The 20,107-nt window shown below is 39.4% G+C and overlaps 1 protein-coding gene across 17 annotated transcripts in view; it reads left to right on the forward strand.

Annotated features, from left to right (window-relative positions):
* KCNIP1 (potassium voltage-gated channel interacting protein 1) overlaps positions 1-20,107 on the forward strand; it is an 807,057-nt gene that overhangs the window by 739,412 nt on the left and 47,538 nt on the right. Inside the window, exon 2 of one of the 17 annotated variants that reach the window (XM_039484933.1) lies at positions 13,436-13,468. The exons of the other annotated variants lie outside the window; for them this stretch is intronic. Coding sequence (XP_039340867.1) covers positions 13,436-13,468 — 33 coding nt within the window. The remainder of the gene's footprint in view (positions 1-13,435; positions 13,469-20,107) is intronic. 17 annotated transcript variants of the gene reach the window in all.

Below are 20,107 nucleotides of genomic sequence, written 5' to 3' on the forward strand. Positions count from 1 at the left end.
TGCTGGGCACACTGGAAATGTCTAGATAAGTGAACCGATACATGTGAGTATTCCTACTATGTTTACATGGAAATAGAGGGTGGTATATCTCCAAATAACCTAAGTAAGTCTGATCAAAAGTTTGTGTTATGCTAATATTAGAGTCAAAAGACATTTCTTTCAAAGAACAATAACAGCCAGTGTACTATGACTCCTAAGCAATGGATTCTGAAATGTGAAAAAAGAATCTACTGCAGCTCTTCAAACTGGGTCACCATGGTTAATTTAGTTTAATCAAATCCATACTTAGCTTTAGCACTATTTATTAGTCATCTGATTGCTACCTCATTAATTAGTATTATTAGATCAATTCCTAAATATACTGCAAACAGCAATCCAAGAGCTGAGTAGGGGAAACTATCAAGTGTTTTAAGCACTGAATTGATTTCTACATTCCAATTAAGGTTTTGAAAAAATGCATATCACAGGAACCCTTGCTGTAATGGATGGTGCTCTGTCCTACAAAATGGTAACTAAGGTACAGAATTGCCCATTTGAAATGAGGGAAGATTTATTTGCACAGGTTACGTGAGTGCCAGTAAAGCTGTAGGGGATTTCTATGGGACAGCTCTGAACGTATACATGAGGTTTGATAAGGCTGGTAAAACTCTGATGCACCTCAAAGTGTGTAAGCGTTATTATTTTCATTAAACCAGTAAAGATTTACAAAATGTCTGTAGATCAGTTCCTCATCTGCTGAAGTGCTATGGAGATAGTTCATTCACAGCTGTGCTGAAAGGGACTCCAACGGACTTTTGATATCTTGAAATAGCTCTGTTTAGACTTAACAGTACTGTGAGAAATCAGTCAGGTCTGGTGTTACGTTTTTGGGGTGCAACCTAGACCAGTGAGAGGTAATATCAAGGCTTGTCCTGTAACTCCGAGTGCCCTAAAATACTCTGCTGCTGTAGTTGCTTGTCTGGATGCTCCCAGCCATCATACAATCATGCACTGAATGTCTGTGTGTTAAGCAACTTTGGTTCAACAACTCTGACTCCAGTTATTACATGACAACCACACTCTTGTCTTCACCAGCCTTGGTTACTACTAGTCAAGTGACCCCCAACACACCCCCAGGCCTGAATTTCCCCCAAACCATCTGCCCTGAAATGTGCAGCCTTCTCGTGGAACATTTAGAGGTCCATGATTCCTTTAAAGAGACAAAACCACAGCAGCTTGTTGCTTTAACTGGAGCTAACAAACCCTTCAATTCAAACACAGCACCAGTTAGTTTAAATTAAAAGTATAACAAGTTTATTAACAAGAGAGAGGTTTTAAGTGAGTTGAAGTATAAGGGATAAAGTCAGAAATTGTTACAAGCAAATAAAAGTGAAAAAGGTTTCTAGAGACTGACTTAACAAAACTACAAAATGAAGGCCAGTTCTTTGAGGGGAGGGGTCACTTAAAAAGCAGCAACTTTAGTTTGGAAAATAAACATCTGCAAATAAATGTAAGATTCTTACCCACCTCCTTCCAGCAAGATGGCTGGCCACACCCTTGGTCAGGATCTCCCACAAAGTCCAAAGTGCTTGGTTTCTTTGTCTTTTTGGGTGAAAGATGATTTGGCGCCCTTTGCCCCTCTCTTTTATAGTCCAGTGGACTTTTAAAATGTATTCTTCTGAACGGTATCCCCAGATAAATTTCATTAGTTCCTGCTGAATAAAAGAGCCATGAGGTCTGGAAGATAAGGCTCCCTGCTGGTTCTTTACCCTCTAGTTGTTGTTACTATGCCAATTATCTCTGTCTGCTGCAATCTGTGATACAAATGAATAGCCCATTGCACTTGGACACACCTGGTTTGAAGGACACACCTCTTTCCTTTGTTTGGAGAAAACCTGTTTATCAACGCGCCTTGACATGCCTGGCTTAAACATCTTTTAGTCACAGACATTAAAAGAGTATCCATATTTTCACTTTCATTTGGCTGCTTAAGGCAGGAGAAGGTTGAGCCTCCATCATCTCATTATCTTCAGCAGCTGCCAGGGCTGGAGTCCAATTCAACGCTCGGTGAGAGTCTTCCTATTGCTTGCAATAGGCTTTGGTGCCTGAGCTTGCCTGCACCCTAAAGTTACCACCCTCGCTGCTTGGTTCTGCTGCCCCAGCTTTCTGGACAGCTAGAACTGGCTCACCAGTGCGTTAAGCTATTCCCTTGCCCACCCCATCTCTAATTCAGTACCTCCAGTCTCAGACAGCCTACAGGCTTGGGGGCTTGTTCCTGTAGGGAGGGGGGAATCCCTCCATCCCTTGTGAGCTTCTGGGAAAGGAAAGCAACCACTGTTATATTTTTCTATTGTCAAAGCTGTTAGTGAGTATCCATATTTTCACTTGTAGCATTGTTATATATATTTTACAATGATATTATTGACCTGTGTGGTATTAGTTTTCTAATACCTAACAAGTCATATTTTGTACAAAGAAATAATTGTGGCAGTGCGTAAGGTATGAATACAGGAATGCCTAGGGTCACACCTGGTCTACATTTAAAAATTACATTATCCTAGCTATGTCACTTAGGGCTGTGAAAAATTTTGTGCACTGAGCACTGTAGTTAGATCAACCTAACATCCAATGTAGACATGGCTAGGTTGAGAGAATAACAGATTTGTTGACCTGGAATCCACCTCTTGGAGAGATGGATTAACTATATAAAAAGAAAAACCCCTTCTGTCAATATAGGAAGCGTCTATGCTACTGTGCTACATCAGCACATCTGCAATGCCATGACTATGCCACTATAGCCTAGACATGGCTCTAGGATAATATTGCTGTAGTGACTAGAGGCATGAAGGAAGCTATCAGTGCTATCAAATCCTAAAAATCCTGGAGCACCTACTGAAGAGAGGAAGCATGAAGTTATATGAACTTTTCCAGGAGGTGTTTTATATATATAATTTACATTTTATGTAAATCAGTCCTTTAGAGGTGAAAAAGCATCTTTATATATATATATATACACACACACACACACACACACACACACACACACACACAGTCCTCTTGCAAGTGCTTTAACTTAATTGGAACCATGACTTATTTAGCACCACCTGTGCTCTTTCAAGGGGACTGATTGTAGGCTCCTGCCTTTGGATTGCTATTTCAGACTGGGACTTTTTCAGGGCCCCAGGGAGAATTAAGTTGCATTGCTGCCCAGCTGAGACACTCATTTGAGGTGAAGTTCATTACTGAAGGCCCAGTACAGGCAGTATAAAATGAGGACAGTTCTTTTATTTTTGGGGGGTGAGGGGGGGCAGAGAGAATTACTTAAAAAAGAAGCAGCTTTAGTTTGAAAAATATATAGTAAATATTCATCATAATACACATAGAACTCCTAAAATCAAGCTGTAAAACATTAATGTCACCAAACATGATTATAATTGCCAAATATCCATTGTTGACCCAGAAAAACACTTCAAGTCACATAAAAAATGTGGTTAGTTAAAACTAAACTTTCAGATAAATAACACAAGAGGTTTATTTAAAACTTAACATGGTTACTAAAAAGGCACATTGATGCATAATATTTTAGGGATGAATGATATAGCAATTGTACATTGATTTTACCAAGAAAGCTGATGTTGATAAAGATGAATTCGTCAAGATTACTTTTTGGGTTAATGTTCAACTTCAATTAAATGCTAATATACATTCCCAACTATTGTATTTCAAATATAAATAACACGCTGCAGGATTTTATTAGAGGTAAATCAACACATCTAGAATTTCCTTAGTGAAAATGTTTCCCCATTCACAAAAGAGAGTATTTTAAATCTCACTCTGAAGCTGTGTCATTACCTAATCACAGTGGCCTGTACTGGGATAAAGATAATATAGACACGATCCACTCAGACTGGTTTGACAGGGACTATATGAAATCATTCCTTATTCCATTTCCTCCCTGACATTCTCAGCAGCCTGTCTGGAACAAAAGGGTTCTCAGCAATATAAGTCATGTTCTGAATTTGGAGGTTCAGACTGGTGAACATCAGTATGGTCTGGACAGAAATGTAGCCATTGGGGAGATAGCCACCTTCATAATAGTATAGAAAAAGTTGTTATGGCCCAGCTGGATTAATAGACTGAATATCCATCAGATACTGTAAAGTGGGCACTCCTGAATGGCTGAAATGTGTCTTAGTTTCTTCACCCACATCCTGAACTGGGTACACCATCCCTCACACCAACCCTGTGAAATTATCGAGCTTGAGAGCAAGATTTTCAAACTAGTGAATTTGGGTGCCCAACTTGTGAAGACTTTAAAAGGCTTTGATCTTCAGAAAGCATTGAGCCACCTTACCCTCTAAAGATCAGGCCCCTTTAAGGTATTGCAAGTTGGAGACTCACAATCACTAGTGGTTTGGCAAATGTGCACCAGGGATCTGTATATTGCTTTTCCACAGATCCACCTTTGAAAGGAAGTTTAAGTCTGCTGAGGCTAATCTTCTTCCAGGGAATGGGGCTCATGGAGTTGGTATGGAAGCACAAAACCTCTGATCAGATGCCCTTTGAATGATTTGAGGATAGCCAATAAGGGGCTGTATGTGTTGTTTACTCCATGATGGTTCTGGAAGGATGCTGCTCTTTCTCACATGTTAGAGGGTCCTGTAGAAAGAACAACACTCATAAAGTCTGCAGCTGAGGCAAAAGTTGGAACAACTAATGATTATTATGGACCCACTCTCACATTGCTTACTGAAATGGAACACCCAATGAGCATCAGGTGTTGGATCTAGCCCAAAATGGAGTGTGTTCTTCAGAGTCCCATATAGACATTTCTGTTGATCTCTGTAGAGCATCCAGCTTAGTCATTGATTAACATTTAGAGGAGAGACATAGGTTAGCCCATCAATATCAGGGAGAAGAGAGAACCATCTCAGAATGTTAGTGAATCCACACAAGAATCCTCACCACAAATATTAGCCATCAGACTATTAATTTGAAGTCTTCCTAGACGCTAATCAGTCTCTTCATTTTGAGAAAGTTTGAAGCTCTCCATTTAACCCACTAGAATTCTGTGCCTTTATTTTATTTTCTTCTCCTTTCATGGTCTAAATTACAAAATTTTAGTAATCAAATATACTTTATGCTTCAATATCTAAGAGCAGAGATTGACTGTCCTGCTGGGTAAAAATGGGGATCAACAGCAGGATATTTTAACTGCCTTCTTTCTTACTGCTCTTTGATGTTCATTTATTCTTTGCTTCATTTGCCTAATTGTCTTTCTAAGCCACAGGGGATATTGCTAAAAGTAAACCATGGGTGGGTAGATGAACAAATAACCAAACCTTTTGGTTCAAAAGATGGCTTGCAATGATAAACAGACCCCCAGAGGCACTCATTGGGGGTAATTTTTACACCCCATTGCTGTAATCAAGAAAGGATTCAGACTACATATGCAGAAATTTTCCTACAATGGTCAGTTGTGCTAGGTTGCAATACATGATGCACCCAGGGATCTGAACTTATCTTGAGTTTTTCTTAGCCAGAAAACCCACTGAAAGTATCTGCAAAATTATTAGTAATGTTTCTGAATGACAATGACAGTTAAGTCCCATAGGAAAATACTGATTAATATTTATCTTACATTTTTGTGTTTGTTACTCTATTAGCTACCTTTTCGAAGGAGGTCTTACTACTCAGTCATACCAACAGTTATGCCAAAGCCCATGGCAACCACTGGAATGAAGTTAGAGCAACTGCAGAGGCTGCTGTTTGGCATGGCCATCAACGGACTAATCCACAGCACAGAATAGTTGGAAGCATAAAGCACTTTGTCCGCTTCCCCCAGCGTACCTCCACCTCCTCCTTGACCACTTTCTCAGCATGTCCATAGACTGTGGATTATGCAGTGCTGCCTTACGCTGTTCTTGCACTGGGAGAGTTCCCAATACCCAAAGCCAAGCACGCTAGCTCTGTGGCCAATTTTGGTTGGCTGAGCCACTGTAAAGGGGCCACAGTGATTCCAGAACCAAGCCCAATAGGTTTGATTATTGATATCACTTACATTGGCGTAAGTCTGCTGGAGTCATTGGGGCTACACCAATGTGAAACTGGTGGGAATGTTAAATCAGACCTAATGTTCTATTAACTTGTGGATACCATAACTCTCATAAAAAAGAACTGTTAGATTCTCTTGTTTTTCACCCATTATTTCATCAGATCACTGAGACTTTGTGGTTTCTATCAGGTAGAAATAACATGTGAAATGGTGTTCTTGAAAGTCATACCCCATTTCACATCACTCACTTATAGTCGGTTTACAGGCATTACCTAGCTGGGCTGGACTTGTTAAATTAGAGATGATTTGCAGCCTCCCAGAACCAGCAAGTACCCCAGTTGTGAAACGGTTTCTACTTACACCAATCTACATCGTAATAAGAATATTGTCTTGGAGATGGCAGTGCTCGAGAGCTTTATATATTATGCAGATTTTAATTTTTGCTAGGCATGCCATATGGAGCCCTAAGGTATAAACTTGTACCATGCTAAAACAATATAAACTTGGGGAAATTATCCTTTAAGATCTCAGTAAAAAGCACAATGTTGAATTATTTTCTTAACGCTGTTCTGTGTCAATCTGAGCTACCTTTGGTGCAGAGAGATGCATAAAATTGAATTGAAGATGTGATGCCGAATGTATTCAGCTTTTCACTTTAACAGACTGAAACTAAAGGTGCAGCTAGATTCTGCGGTCTGTGAAATATGGATATTGTAGGAAATACATTAGCTTAATAAACCATGCAAAAATTATTCAACTGTGTAGAGAACTGCCATGTAAATGTTGTTCATTTTTATTTCATTTTTACTGAGACTAGTGTGGTGCCAAATGGCATTGCATCATCTTGTTTCAATGTACAAAGTGTGCTGTCCCTGTTTGAAAGACAGGGACACAATCAGAAGAGTTTTGGGCTTCAATTATCATTGGTAGTGTAAACTGAAGCTTTATTTGTGCCATAAAACACAGTGTTGTGACCCTGCAGGCAAACTCAAACGTATCTAAACAATACTGGGAAACACTGAAAAAAGGGACATTTTCATTCTACCCCATTCTCAAGATACTTCAAAACTAAATAGAACTGGAAAGGCGGGAGCACTTGAAAAGAATTGTTCACCCACAGATGTGTTTCTAGTGCAGGATGGGATGGGGTAGTGGCTTAGAGATTGTGATTGCCCCAAGTAAGGTGAGCACCTCATATAATTGCATATCTCCAACCAGTTGTGTCCTCTCACTAGATCTAAATTAATCAAGTTAAAATCCTGCCTTATTTTGTTCAAGAGAGTATGTAGGTTCCCTTTAATCACTTGTGCAAACAACAGGGCAGGAACTTTCCATAGCATATGAGAAAGGGGGTTGCTAAGCGAGGGTTTGTCAGCCCCCACTAGATAAGCTAGTGTTCATCCCCAGAAAATCAGCTAGTGCTGGTAGGCAAATGGTGTATGTATGCATGTGTTATTTCTGCTGAGAGAAGCAGCAAGATGCATCACATAGCGAGGTTTCCAACTATCTTTGAAAGCTATTGTATCACAAGTAATGAAGATGTCTGATATTTTAACTGCTTTCTTTCCCCAAACAAACTAGACTAGGCTGAGAAAGGAGACTATGTTGTGTTGTAACTTCCACAGTATAGCTGGGGCCTGAAGGCTTTTGTATGGGGGGGTCCATGTGTTTGGATCTCCAAAGTGCTTTCATACAAAATGAGCAAAGATAAATTTAAAATCTTTGCACTTATTCAGGAAATGCATACAGGTATCCTTCACAGGAGCTGAAGTAAGTACACGTATTAGCTAGTCTTTCAGTGGCACCTTGTTACTGTTAGGATGAACTGCTGCAGCTCACAGGTGGTGTTGCAGAATGGAAGTTCAGGATTGGGGATTGTAATGTAGCAATATAGCCAGTGAACTTCAAAATGCAGAAAGTTAATTAAGTACATTGCTGATTAGTGCAAACCAGTTACTAATGATGCTGTGTTTATATTTTTATAATAATAATGTTTCTAATAAAAATAATTATGTAAAAAGCTAAGGTATCTTGGTATGTAGGTCAGCAATTTTAATGGTGCATACCTTGTATGTTGTATATGATTAGTAGACCTCTGTAAATAACTGTTGGGGTTTTTTGGTTTGTTTTTTGGTTTGCTAGCAATTCCACAAACTTTTGGGAAAAAATACATTTTGGGTTGACCTGAAACACATTTTTCAAACTTTTTAGCTAATCAAAAATGATATTTTTTGTTTTGAGCCTCTTTAAAAAAAACATTTTAATACAATTTAAGGAAATACCTAAATGAAAAGTCATTTTGAATCAAAGTCAAAATGTTTTTTTTTTAAATGTCAAAATTAAACGTTTTGACTTTCAAAACAAAATTTCCAACATGAACAATTCAGTGAAATGAGCACGAATCTGCAAAATGTTTGTGTGGCTGAATCTGCGTTTTTCACCAAAAAAGCTTTCAGATGAAAAATTTCTCCCAACTCAGTCTCACCTTTATGATTAGAGCAGTCTCACCTCATGTTCTTATGTTATGTTGCAGGGGATACTTGTAGGCAGAGACTTTGAAAGCAGTCAAAGAGATTTGGATGCCCAGTTTTATGAAATATAATGGGAATTGGGCAACCACATCTCCGAGGCAGTTTTGAAAAATCTCCCCACTGAATGTCAGATGTTTCCGTGTGATGCCATTGACTATATAGGTTAGCCTCTGTCCCATCCATTGACAGTAGCACTGTGTGATCCTGGTAGTTGTCATTTGGAGGTTGTGCGTGATTGTAGTGCACATACTGTAACAGCAGTTGTTCTCTTCTGGAATGAGAGAACACATCACAGGAAAGAGCTGTTTGTCATTCTCAGCTGTCACTTGAGTTTGCATTGATTGCAAGCTGTTCCATTGACCAATGGCCTATGGCTACCGTGTGGAGGTCTGGCATGGAACGTCAACCATGCTGCATTTTCCCTGACAAAGATAAGGTTGTCTCTTCTCATAGCTACTTTAACTTGCTAGATGAGTCCTACTAAAGAAAGTACTGTACACATTTTCTTTTTTCAGGTCATATGCTCAAACGAGAAGGGCCAGTCTGCAACACCAATGACGGAAATAAAAGTTTAGGGGTCTACATTCTAGAGTACGGCAGAGGGAGATGAAAGCATAGCCAGAGGAACATATTTGCTTAGCTTAGGGCTATAACCACACTAATACTGTGGCTTACTTCTTACAAGCCAATCAAATTATGTTGTTCCCTTGTATACTAGCTCTGTAGTACCCCCAAGTGAATCATATGAACTTAGTAGGATAGTTTGTTTTCTTGGACAACAGGAACATGGGAACAGCTGCTCGCCACTTCAGCATTTTTCAGTGCACAACACCCCGAAGGCCCTGAGGAGTGGCATATGCAGCAGGATATGGAGTTCCAGTGTTGTCACCCACATAGAGTTTGTGCCTTTAAGAGGAATACATGTGAGAGTGAATAAAAATGCAGTAAATGTGGATTTCAAGGGGAAAATGTAGCAATTTTATTAGCAGGTCTGCAGAAATAGGTTTGTGGCAGTAAACACTTAAAAAATGTATCAGCTCATTTCTATACCTGGCAGCTTTTCTTCCGCTAGCTCCCAATAGGCTGTAAAGGCCCCCAAAACAATTTTATAATCAAACTACAATGAAAGCTGCATTGGCTTTTTAAAGTTTTGGGACATACTCTTTTGCTGGCTTAACTATTACTTGTTGTCCTTAATAGCCTGGTCATTTATAAGAGGAGAGTTAAGTTTAGTGTGTGTGGATAGGATGGTTTGAATTTGTGAAAGAAGAATATTATTGCTAAAATTATGGTGATTTTGTCTATAAATAATCAAACTATTAGTGTATTTTTTTATAAACTGTTTTGTTCCTCTTCATTGATTTTATATTTACCATGGGCTGATGCTAATGGCATGACTTCTGTCAACTGAGTAGTCCTTATTCATGCATGTCGTCTTATTGAAGAGAACGGGGCGATTCTTGGGAGGACAGTTTACCTGAGTAGTAAAATAACATTAGACAACATTAGACCCCAATACCACTGTGACACTTTGTATCTCAAAGTAGCACCCTGCAATCCCATATAATTTATATGCTTTGTATAAATTATGCCTCGTGAGGTATCATTTTAAAACTTAGTCTGTTGAATATTAATATCCTGTTAGATTTTATGTGTTATTATATGTCAAGTTATGAAGTATTGCTAGACGTGTTACTGAAATATGTTCTGACGTTGGGAAAACCCACAATCAACCTTTCAGTTACAACAAAGGAGTAGGCATCAATAGCCAGATGGGTGATTAATGACTTAACCTCAATCCACTATCCCAGAGACTTCTCTGAGAAGTCATGTTCGCCATGGGGGTGGACTAACACATGTCACAGCAAGGATCTTTCTAGTAAGCTGGAAGAAGGTATAAAAAGAGAGATAGTAACATCATAACTTGGACTCTCCCCCAAGTTATCACTGGGAAGAATGTCTGGAGGACAGAGACTGAACTGGAGAAGTTTGGTCCCAGGCTGAAAGGTAGTCCCAGCCTGTGTATTGAGGAACTGTAACCTACCTGCTTGTATCATATGTTAGGGTGAGAAAAGCTGTTTGATTCAACTCTTGCTTAGACTAAAAGTTTAGGATTTAGAATGAATGTTTACTTTTTATTTTCTTAAGGTAACTGTTCTGGCCTTTATGCCTACCACTTATAATCACTTAAAATTGATCTTTCTATAGTTAATAAACTTATTTTAATGTTTTATCCTTACCAGTGAGTTTGTCTAAAATGCTTAGCAAATCTCAGTTCAGGTTACAAAGGCTTAGAATCATAGAATATCAGGGTTGGAAGGGACCTCAGGAGGTCATCTAGTCCAACCCCCTGCTCAAAGCAGGACCAATCCCCAGAAAGATTTTTGCCCCAGATCCCTGAGTGGACCCCTCAATGATTGAGCTCACAACTCTGGCTTTAGCAGGCCAATTCTCAAACCACTGAGCTATCCCTCCCCCCCCCTCCCCCCATGTACTTTCCTATGAAGAAGTGGTGAACTAGGTAATGAGCTAACACTGGCCAGGCTTCTGACCAGTGCAAGGCGGTGCAGTTCCAGCATGCAAGACAGGGGAGTTGAGGGAATTGGCTGGAGCATCTCTATTTTAGGTGCATGAGTGGCTAGAAGAAGCATTCATGTAACTCAGTTGCGCGTGTCCCAAGGGATAAGAAATGGATTCTGATATTTCACATTCAGCTATTTGTATTTAGGCTTCTGAGGAACCTTCTCCTTCTTGGGTGACGTTTTGTCTTTGTCTCTGGGTTTTAGGGTTGTTACTTTACACCACTGCTTTCTTTTCATGTTCTTATGAAAACTTTCATGGACATTATCTGCACCTCTGCTGTTTTTCTGAGGGTCCTTTTCAAAATTGTATGTGTTTTTACATCTATTCCCAGAACTTGGTTCAGTGCCTATGTATGCTACAAGATGAAATATATATTGAGATTGGGGGAGGGGAAGTGTGTGATATTACAGATTGAACTAGCGTCAGATTCATTTTCATCTTGGTTGGTTTGTTCAGTAGCCCTCACTTTATTTCTTGAGGGGTATAGGACAGAGAATAATTGAGAATGAGCTGGACTTTGGCAGTTTTGTCTGAAGAGAAAGCTATGATACAATTGCAGAAAAAGATGTAAAAGTATTAAAAATAATAATTTGTGTTTAAATGAATCAATTAGGTCTAGGGCCAGATTCTAAAATATTTCCATCCCTGCAATCATTAAATATGCAATCACAACTATAATTCTAAAGGCTTTGTCATCTAATCATGTTGTCTACACCCCAGTCTAGAACTAGCTGAAACCCATCCATCAAGCTGGGCTCAAGGGAGAGTGAAATAGGAAAGCGTGTGATGATTGCCTAGCTCCCAGCCACTTTCCTGTAACAGTTCCACAACTAAATGATATATTTGGTCAATATGAATAAAAATATACGCTCCCCTTTGCCCCATCCTGGGTCCTTATAATTCCATTTATCCTGTTGGAAGGGAGGGGATGTATGCTTGTGTTTTTTACAAGAATTCAATGTTACTCCATGAAATTCAGCCTGGCCTAAGAATTTTAGGGGGCAGATCTTCAGCTTGTGTAAATTCATCAATGGAGCTATGAGAACAGTAAGGGCAGGCACAGATGTGCCATAGCAGCATCAGCTTCCTTCACACACACTTCCTTGCCTATACAGCTGACCTGCAGGACTGCTCCCATAGGGATGAGCATGTGTGGTTTGGTGTCTATGGCCCATTTGATCTTTGGCCTCAAACTGGCAAGGGAATTCCTACCTAACTCAGATATAACACAGATGGTGACACAGTCACGTATCAGCAGTAGCTGAGCAAGTTGTGCTCGTTCGTGTGTTCCGTTAGTCCACAGGAGATCCTTCTGGTGGTGCATAGTGATTGGTCAGGAAGAGATCAGGTGTTCAGAACTGGAGAATGTGATGAAGGGGAACACAGAAAAGCACTGCATGCAATTTTGGTATTTTTGTGTGGCACTAACTAAATGGAAGCTAAGAAAACAAATGCAAGCTGAACTGACCCAGAGGTAGGAGCTTCACAGCATGGAATGAAGGCCAGGAAACCTATGTACTTAGAAATGCTCTAAAGATCCATGTGACTCTTCATAAATGGTTGCAGACCAAATCTCAGAGCATAGCCTAAGGTAGAGACTGAGACAAAGTGCAACTAAATACAGTTCTAAAACAAACAAAAAAAGCCAACCTACCTCTTTTTTTTTAAAACCTAGTTTACTAATAACACTTCCTCCCAAGGTGCATGAGAATTGCATCAAATTACTGTGCTGCAAGTGTGGTGATTCTGAACAGGCCACCAGCCCCACGGACATTGTTATTCCTCCACTAACCGATTTTCATTTCTACAGCCAAAGAAGTATTCTGACCAGGATGAGGAAGAAGATGTGAGGCTCCCACCATTGGAAAAAAGGGAGCCCTTTTGTCCAAACTTTTAAGATTGCACGAGGGAGAGGATTTGCTTTCAGAGGCGCTCAGTATCAGAGCGTATTGCTCCTTCAGTGTCATGTTGCATCCCCGCCTCATTGATCTCTGCCACTGATTGCATGGTTGCATGACCATTGCACATCTTCCTTCATGCAATGTCCTGTGTTTCATTGTCATGCAGGGGAGAGGGAGCCTTGACTTCCTTAACTGCCCTTCTGCATAAGAGAGAGACGCAACGGAGTGAGATATGGCACATCCAAATAAGAACCAGAAGATCCTGGATCTGTTTAAGAGCCCATCCAGCTTCACTTAAAAAAAAAAGACAATAGTGTATATGGTTTTAATTTTATTTTTGTTAATTTTTTTTATTTTTGTTAAAAATTTTTCTTACTTTTTCCTAGACTTCGCCCGATGGTCTTACCTGTCTCAGAGAGGTAAAATTTAAACCAATTTGACTATCTTGGTCATATAACTTTTAAAGGAAGCAGTTTCCTAAGCAAGAGCAAGGTACTACTTGATCAGCTCTGCTCCCCCTTCACATGTTTGTTAGCAAATAAGGTAAAGGTGGCTGAAGATTACCTACCTCCCAGGGTATTTTTTCAGGTTGTTCAATGCCCCATACCTGGGTAAGAAGTGTCCTGTGTGTAGCCAGAATCTGCAGTTATCCAACATTCTTCTTTCTATGCCATGATTTATTCTGTGATGTGATGTGCTGTGCAGCTTTAGCTGCAGCAGGTTAGTTCGTTTATTTAGTGCTTTGTTTGGTATGAGTGGAAACCACCTAAAAATGTGTAGAGTAATACTTCTTCCTGCCCCCATTCATTCAGACTTACCCTGACTTTCATTTTTAATTCACCCGGTGGAAAGAAGCTGGAAAAGTAGACGGAAGACAGAGAAGAACATAAGGTCCTGATCCAAAGCCCAATGGAATAAATGGGAGGACTCATACTGATCTTGGGAATGGGCCCTCCATGTATACAGTGAATACGGAAAATCTATAAAATAATTTCAGAGCACATTCCACAGTTCAAAGTGCGGGAAGAACAAGTGTCTGAATCATTCCAGCTCTCCTGTATATAAAAGAATGAAATGTACCAAAAGGAAATAGAAGGCAAAGTGTTTGTGAGTAAGATAAGTTTACATGGGTCATTGCAAATATTAGCAAAGGGATCCCCAGACTGTATTTCTCTATGTTCTGTGTCACATTTTAATACAACCTTTCTCCATAGTTGCTTTTCACCAAGGCTCTTACAGGCATAATATGCTCATTAAGCTTAACTGTTTGTGTAATTAATTACAGTGTTGTTGATTTAGTGGGGAAAATGGAACTGAAATGATCTTTCATGTTTCCAAGAAACAGGGTGGATATTGAGAGGCCACTTAGGCCAATGTAGAACCAAAAAGGAATTAGAGTCTCTTTGGTATGGAAATTAATCTCTCCAACCAGGCAATAATAATAATGATTTATTAATAAATTACAGTTCAACTTTAATCAAACATGTTTCATATTAAATTTATATTTCAGTGGGTACTTAATGCAATATTTTTATTAACATTTACCAAGAAGAAATTCTACTTAACCCTTTCCAGGCTGTGTGATATATCAATATGACTTCATAAGACATCACCTAAGATGGAAGTCTGGAAAACATCACAGTTTGTTGACTTCCATGGGAGCAGGATCGAGCCCATAGCTGACTCCCAGTCTAGTTCTGCAAGCATACCCAATTTTACATGTTTGCAGGATCAGGCCTTTCAAAGACAGGGTTGACCACACAAAAAGTTAGTGTGCAGCAAGCCAGGGTGTGACTCTACAGCGTACTAGCTTGCCATGCAGTCCCTGCTACTGTGTACTGAAAGTTCTGTAGTGCACTTTGATGTACTGCTCTTTAAAATGGGAGTAACTCAAAGTGGACTACAGAACTTTTAGTGCACCTGAAGCAGGGTCCACAGAGTGAGTTACTGTGCAGCAAGCTAGTGTGCTGTAGACTCTCACCCTAGTTTGCTACAACTAACTTGCCATGTAGACAAGCCCTAAGGCTCACTTCTTCTATTTATGCAAACACTTACTATTGGGTGTAGAGCTTATTAATGTTGGAACCTCACTTAACTTCAGTGAGACCACTCATTGGGGTTCTGAAACCATTCATTTCAAAGTTCTTTGCAAAGGAACATATCATTACCACTATTTTTCTGATGGGGGAAACTAAGGTGACATGTCTTGACCTAAGTTATGTACCCAGATCAGCAGTAGAGCTAGAGTCATAACTCCTGACTCCCCAACCTTATCCACAGAACCATGTTGCCTAGTAAATGTTTTCAAGTCCTGAGTGATTTCTTTATGAAACTTTCATACATTTAAGATATTTTACATAGGTAAAATTTAGCTTACTTTCCAACTAGGATGTAGATCTAGAAATTCTGGCGAAAATCACATCTTGGTATCATTAATTTTAAGCCACAGTTAATTAGCTAATTCTCCTTGAGGTTCTTGTTCCTAAGTATGGGTAATTTTTTTTAAAATAAAATTAAGGTACACTGACCCATAATTTAAATCTTTCTGCTGTAGCTGTAAAACTACCCATTTCATCTAATACTTGGTAGTTTACAATTAATGGTGGCCTCTTTAGGTATATTTTACATCACTAATTTTTGTACAAGGGAAATAAATTTATTATCAACATTTGTTAAAAATTCCAAAGTTAATTTGTCCAGTGCCACAGTGGCATAGAATATTATCTCTGGAATCTCAGCAGTTGAGTGGGAAGGAGGCCTTGTATTGTAACCCAATCTGGAAAAAGATTCTGGATTCCACCAAACTCAAATTGTTGTTTAGTTTCTGTTCAAGTCAGGGAATGGTCCCACCTAGCCCACAGGAAAAAAGTCCCTTTGGTCACTCTTAATATTAAGGGTACATTTAAACATAGTTCTAACTAGTATTAATAGATATTTTAATGATTAATCGATGGCCATAGAGTCCAATGGATCAGTAGGTTGCTTAAAACCATGTACAACACCTATGACTGATATGCTCATAACCATCTTTAACACGTAGTACACATCTGTAACATGCTTTGGGCAGGTATTAATCATTTATTAACATTTTATAAATTGATTATAAATGTAACTTTAAAGGAACAGTCACATGACATATTAAGAACTCAGTGTTACTCAGTAGAATTCACAAGCAGGGCCAGAAGTCCCCTGAGGGGCATATGAAATGTTCAGCTTCCAGGGCTATATATGGTCAGAGGTTCAGACATGTGACCTGTTCATGTTTAAATGGTTAGTAGCATCATATACCTTCTATGTGTGTCTCTGTTGTTTCCCAGAAGACCAAACTCTGTTTACCTTACTTCTTTGAGTAGTTTTAATAGACCACATTTGTTCCTGGTGTCACTCCATTGGCTTCAATAGAGTTGCAGCAGAAGATACATTTGACCCATTGACTTCAGTGCAAGTACTGGTGAGAGTAAGGCAAGCAGAATATGGCCCAGTGATGAAGCCACAGGTGGCCTCTTACTAAATGTGTCAATATGGTATTTCAGTAAGGCAATACTTAAGGTGGAATGATAACCAATGCTTAAGTTGTGGATAGTTTTAAGGTTGAGTTAATTAACATATGGAATGTCCTGACGAAAACCCTTTCTGTACCCTCATGACACTGTCACAGAAGGGCTACACTCCTAGTTGGTAAGTCCTGCATGCATAGTTATGTTGTTACACAAGGGATGAATCTGGCCCAGTTTAATTAAGAAATGTAAGAGTGGCAGCGAACCAGCTGAGTGTGATTTCGCTAATGTTGATGCAGTAGCTTCCATGATCACACTTGTACTTCAGTTATTTTTTTCCCCTTAATGCTCCTTTCTGATAGATTTCAGAGAGAGGTGGAGGTGTCAAGTGCTCAGTCACCCCGATGAATTCATGTAGGGTCTTGCATGGTTCCTGTCTATCACTCCCTACTCCGCCATTTCATCATGTTTTTTTAATCTACTAGAGGAGACAAATATGTTGGGCTGCAGTCCCACCACTATTTTGATGACACTCAGCCGTGTGTCTCCTGGCCAAGATAGAAAGAGCCAGCTAAGTTTCTGCCATTAAACGAGTAAAGCAACTTGAGCAGTCGATGGGCTTTGTGGTTGCATCATCTTTTGGTGGAATGTGTCCACTGCTTCCCAAATTGGTTCTCATTCATGGAGTTATTTTGGACTCTTAAGTGCCATTGGATTCCCAAGTAGCAGCAAAGTTTCAAACCGCTTTTTATCATCTGTGATGAGCTAAGCCTTACGTCACCAATTCAGGCCTTTCCAGAGTCACCTCCAGATTAGACTGTAACAATAAACTCTACTTGGAGTTATCCCTGAGGTATTCTGAGACTTCAGTTAGTGCACAATGCAGTGGGCTATGTACCCAGTGGAATGGGTTATTCTCAAAACATTACAGCTAGGTTCTGTTAACTGTACTGGCTCCCCATCTGTTTCCTAGTGCAATTCATGATGCAGGTTCTGATCTATAAAGCTCTCTATGGTATGAAACATGGCTAGCCTGGGGTACTGCCTTTGTATCATGGTGCATAGGAATACTGAGGTATTTCTGCTGCCAGTCCCTAGATGTGCCATCTTTGAGGATTGGAAGATGAGGTGTTTTCAGTAGCGATGTTTGATCCTCAAGAGTATACTGCTTCACCAAGAGTTTACTGACTGTGGCTTGGCTTGAAACATCTTTATTCAAGATTTTGCACTATTAGGTACAACCACTCGGTCACCTATTTTCGTTGGTTACAGTGACCATGGCAGGAGGCTGTTTATGCAACCTGTTGTGGCACTGTATCTGAGTCTAACATCTGCCCATGCCCAAGTGATGTTGAAACTGATGGGTCTATTTATTTATTGAGTGTATCTTTACCCAGAACATTGGTTAGGCATTCTTTCATAGTTTGCAAAATAAGTAAATAAACATACTTTAATATTTAATCCCAACAGGGTTTTTGAAAGCAGTGGTATCTTATTTTCAGACTAGTGGTATATTATCTGCCCTCTAGTGCTAGAAGTAGTGTATTACTGAATGCTTTTCTATTTCATGGATACTGCTTGTCATGGTAACTGATTGTTCTGTTTGACCTGGAAATATGTAGGCAAGTGTCTGATGTGCATTAAATTTTTAAGAAATTAAAATTAATTGAAAAAGAAAATTCAAGAAATGGCTTTTTGTCTAATATGACAGTTGAACATTTTTCTTTTCTTGTAGGACAGAATATAGAACCCTTAATTCCAGTGGCACTGAAAGATTTGTGGGGAAAGATGAAATACTGGACCCACTCCTACTCACTGGAAATCAATGGAATTTTTTTTTCCTTTGATGTCATTGGGAGCAGAATTGTGCCCTTCTGTCATTTCTTGTGTATAAATAGCGAGTTCCATTTGTGCTTGAAAAAATCTCCTTTCCCCCACGACGAAATGATATATATTATCAGGATGTGTACACAGGTTGACAATTTGATGTTATCTTGGCTCTTGCAGAAAGAGGCTTAAATCACTCTCTTCTGATACTGGAGGTTTACAAAAATGTAAATTCCACCAGTGTCATTTATAATGGTAAAATTCACTTTGAGAGACTCATTTTCAAGGGGATCTAGGTAAGGAAATGCTCAAATTTTAAAGGTAATAAAGGTATAATTAGAATAAATATAAGGGATTATAAATCAGATCTGCAAAACCCACCCTGTTAAATAATTTCTAAACTGTGTATTTAGTTAAAGTATCATGCTTGAGCTATTTTAAGGAAAACTCCATCTCCCTTCTCAAGCAAACAGCAAAAGCAAATAGAATGCAATAATTTTCACTAGCAGCAATCCATAAAACATTCATGCTTATGTAACAGTGTTAGGGTTTTTATTCTTTGTAAAGTAAAGCCATATTTATTCAGTTTGATTTATGAAAAAATACATATACCAAAAATTACAGTCTTGACCAGAAAGAAAATCTCTCCTTACTCCATCCACCAGGTTAATAATGCCCTCTCCTGTCTCTTACAGACAAAGGCCTGTAAAAACCAATAAGCTTTCCAATATGTCCTGATGGTCAGTAGGCTTCAGCTCCTTTCCATTAAGAGGAAAAGCAAATTCCAGAGTGGAAGGTACTGCTGCCAATCCCACCTGTTTAAACCAGTTTGCTCTTAGCAGCTGAAATTAGTTAAGGTGCTGAAGCTATGGCATGGCATGAGGATCTTTCAGGGTGACAGGACTCAGACCAATTTGATCTGTAGTCATCAAAAACACTAACGAATTACATCCAGAAACATAACTAAGAAAATATAACCTAGATAGAGCTACTATAATGCAGGTGCATAACAGGTTGGAAAACTACTCCTAGAGAGTAGTTATCAGTGGTTCACAGTCAAGCTGGAAGAGCATAACAAGAGGGGTCCCACAGGGGTCCCACAGGGATCAGTTTGGGGTCCTGTTCTGCTCAGTATCTTCATCAATGATTTAGATAAAGTTTGCGGATGATACCACCCTGGGAGAGGTTACAAGTGCTTTGGAGGATAGGATTATAATTCAAAATTAATGGACAAACTGGAGAAATGGGCTGAAGTAAATAGGATGAAATTCAATACGGACAAATGCAAAGTACTCCATTTAGGGGAGGGATAGCTCAGTGGTTTGAGCGTTGGCCTGCTCAACCCAGGGTTGTGAGTTCAATTGTTGAGGGGGCCATTTAGGGATCTGGGGCAAAAATCTGGCTGGGGATTGGTCTTGGAGTATTGTGTCCACTTCTGGGTGCTACATTTCAGGAAAGATGTGGACAAATTGGAGACAGTCCAGAGGAGAACAATACATTTAATAAAAGATCTAAAAAACATGACCTATGAGGAAAGATAGACAAAATTGGGTTTGCTCAGTCTGGAGAAGAGAAAACTAAGGGGAAGAGAGAGATACTTTTTCAAGTACATAAAAGGTTGTTACAAGGAGAGGGGAGAAAATTGTTCTCTTTAATCTCTGAGGATAGGACAAGAAGCAATGGGCTTAAATTGCAGCAAAATCAGTTTAGGTTGGACATTAGGAAAAACTTTCT

Source organism: Mauremys reevesii, linkage group 8 (genome assembly GCF_016161935.1).
Source record: "Mauremys reevesii isolate NIE-2019 linkage group 8, ASM1616193v1, whole genome shotgun sequence".
Taxonomy (NCBI): domain Eukaryota; kingdom Metazoa; phylum Chordata; order Testudines; family Geoemydidae; genus Mauremys; species Mauremys reevesii.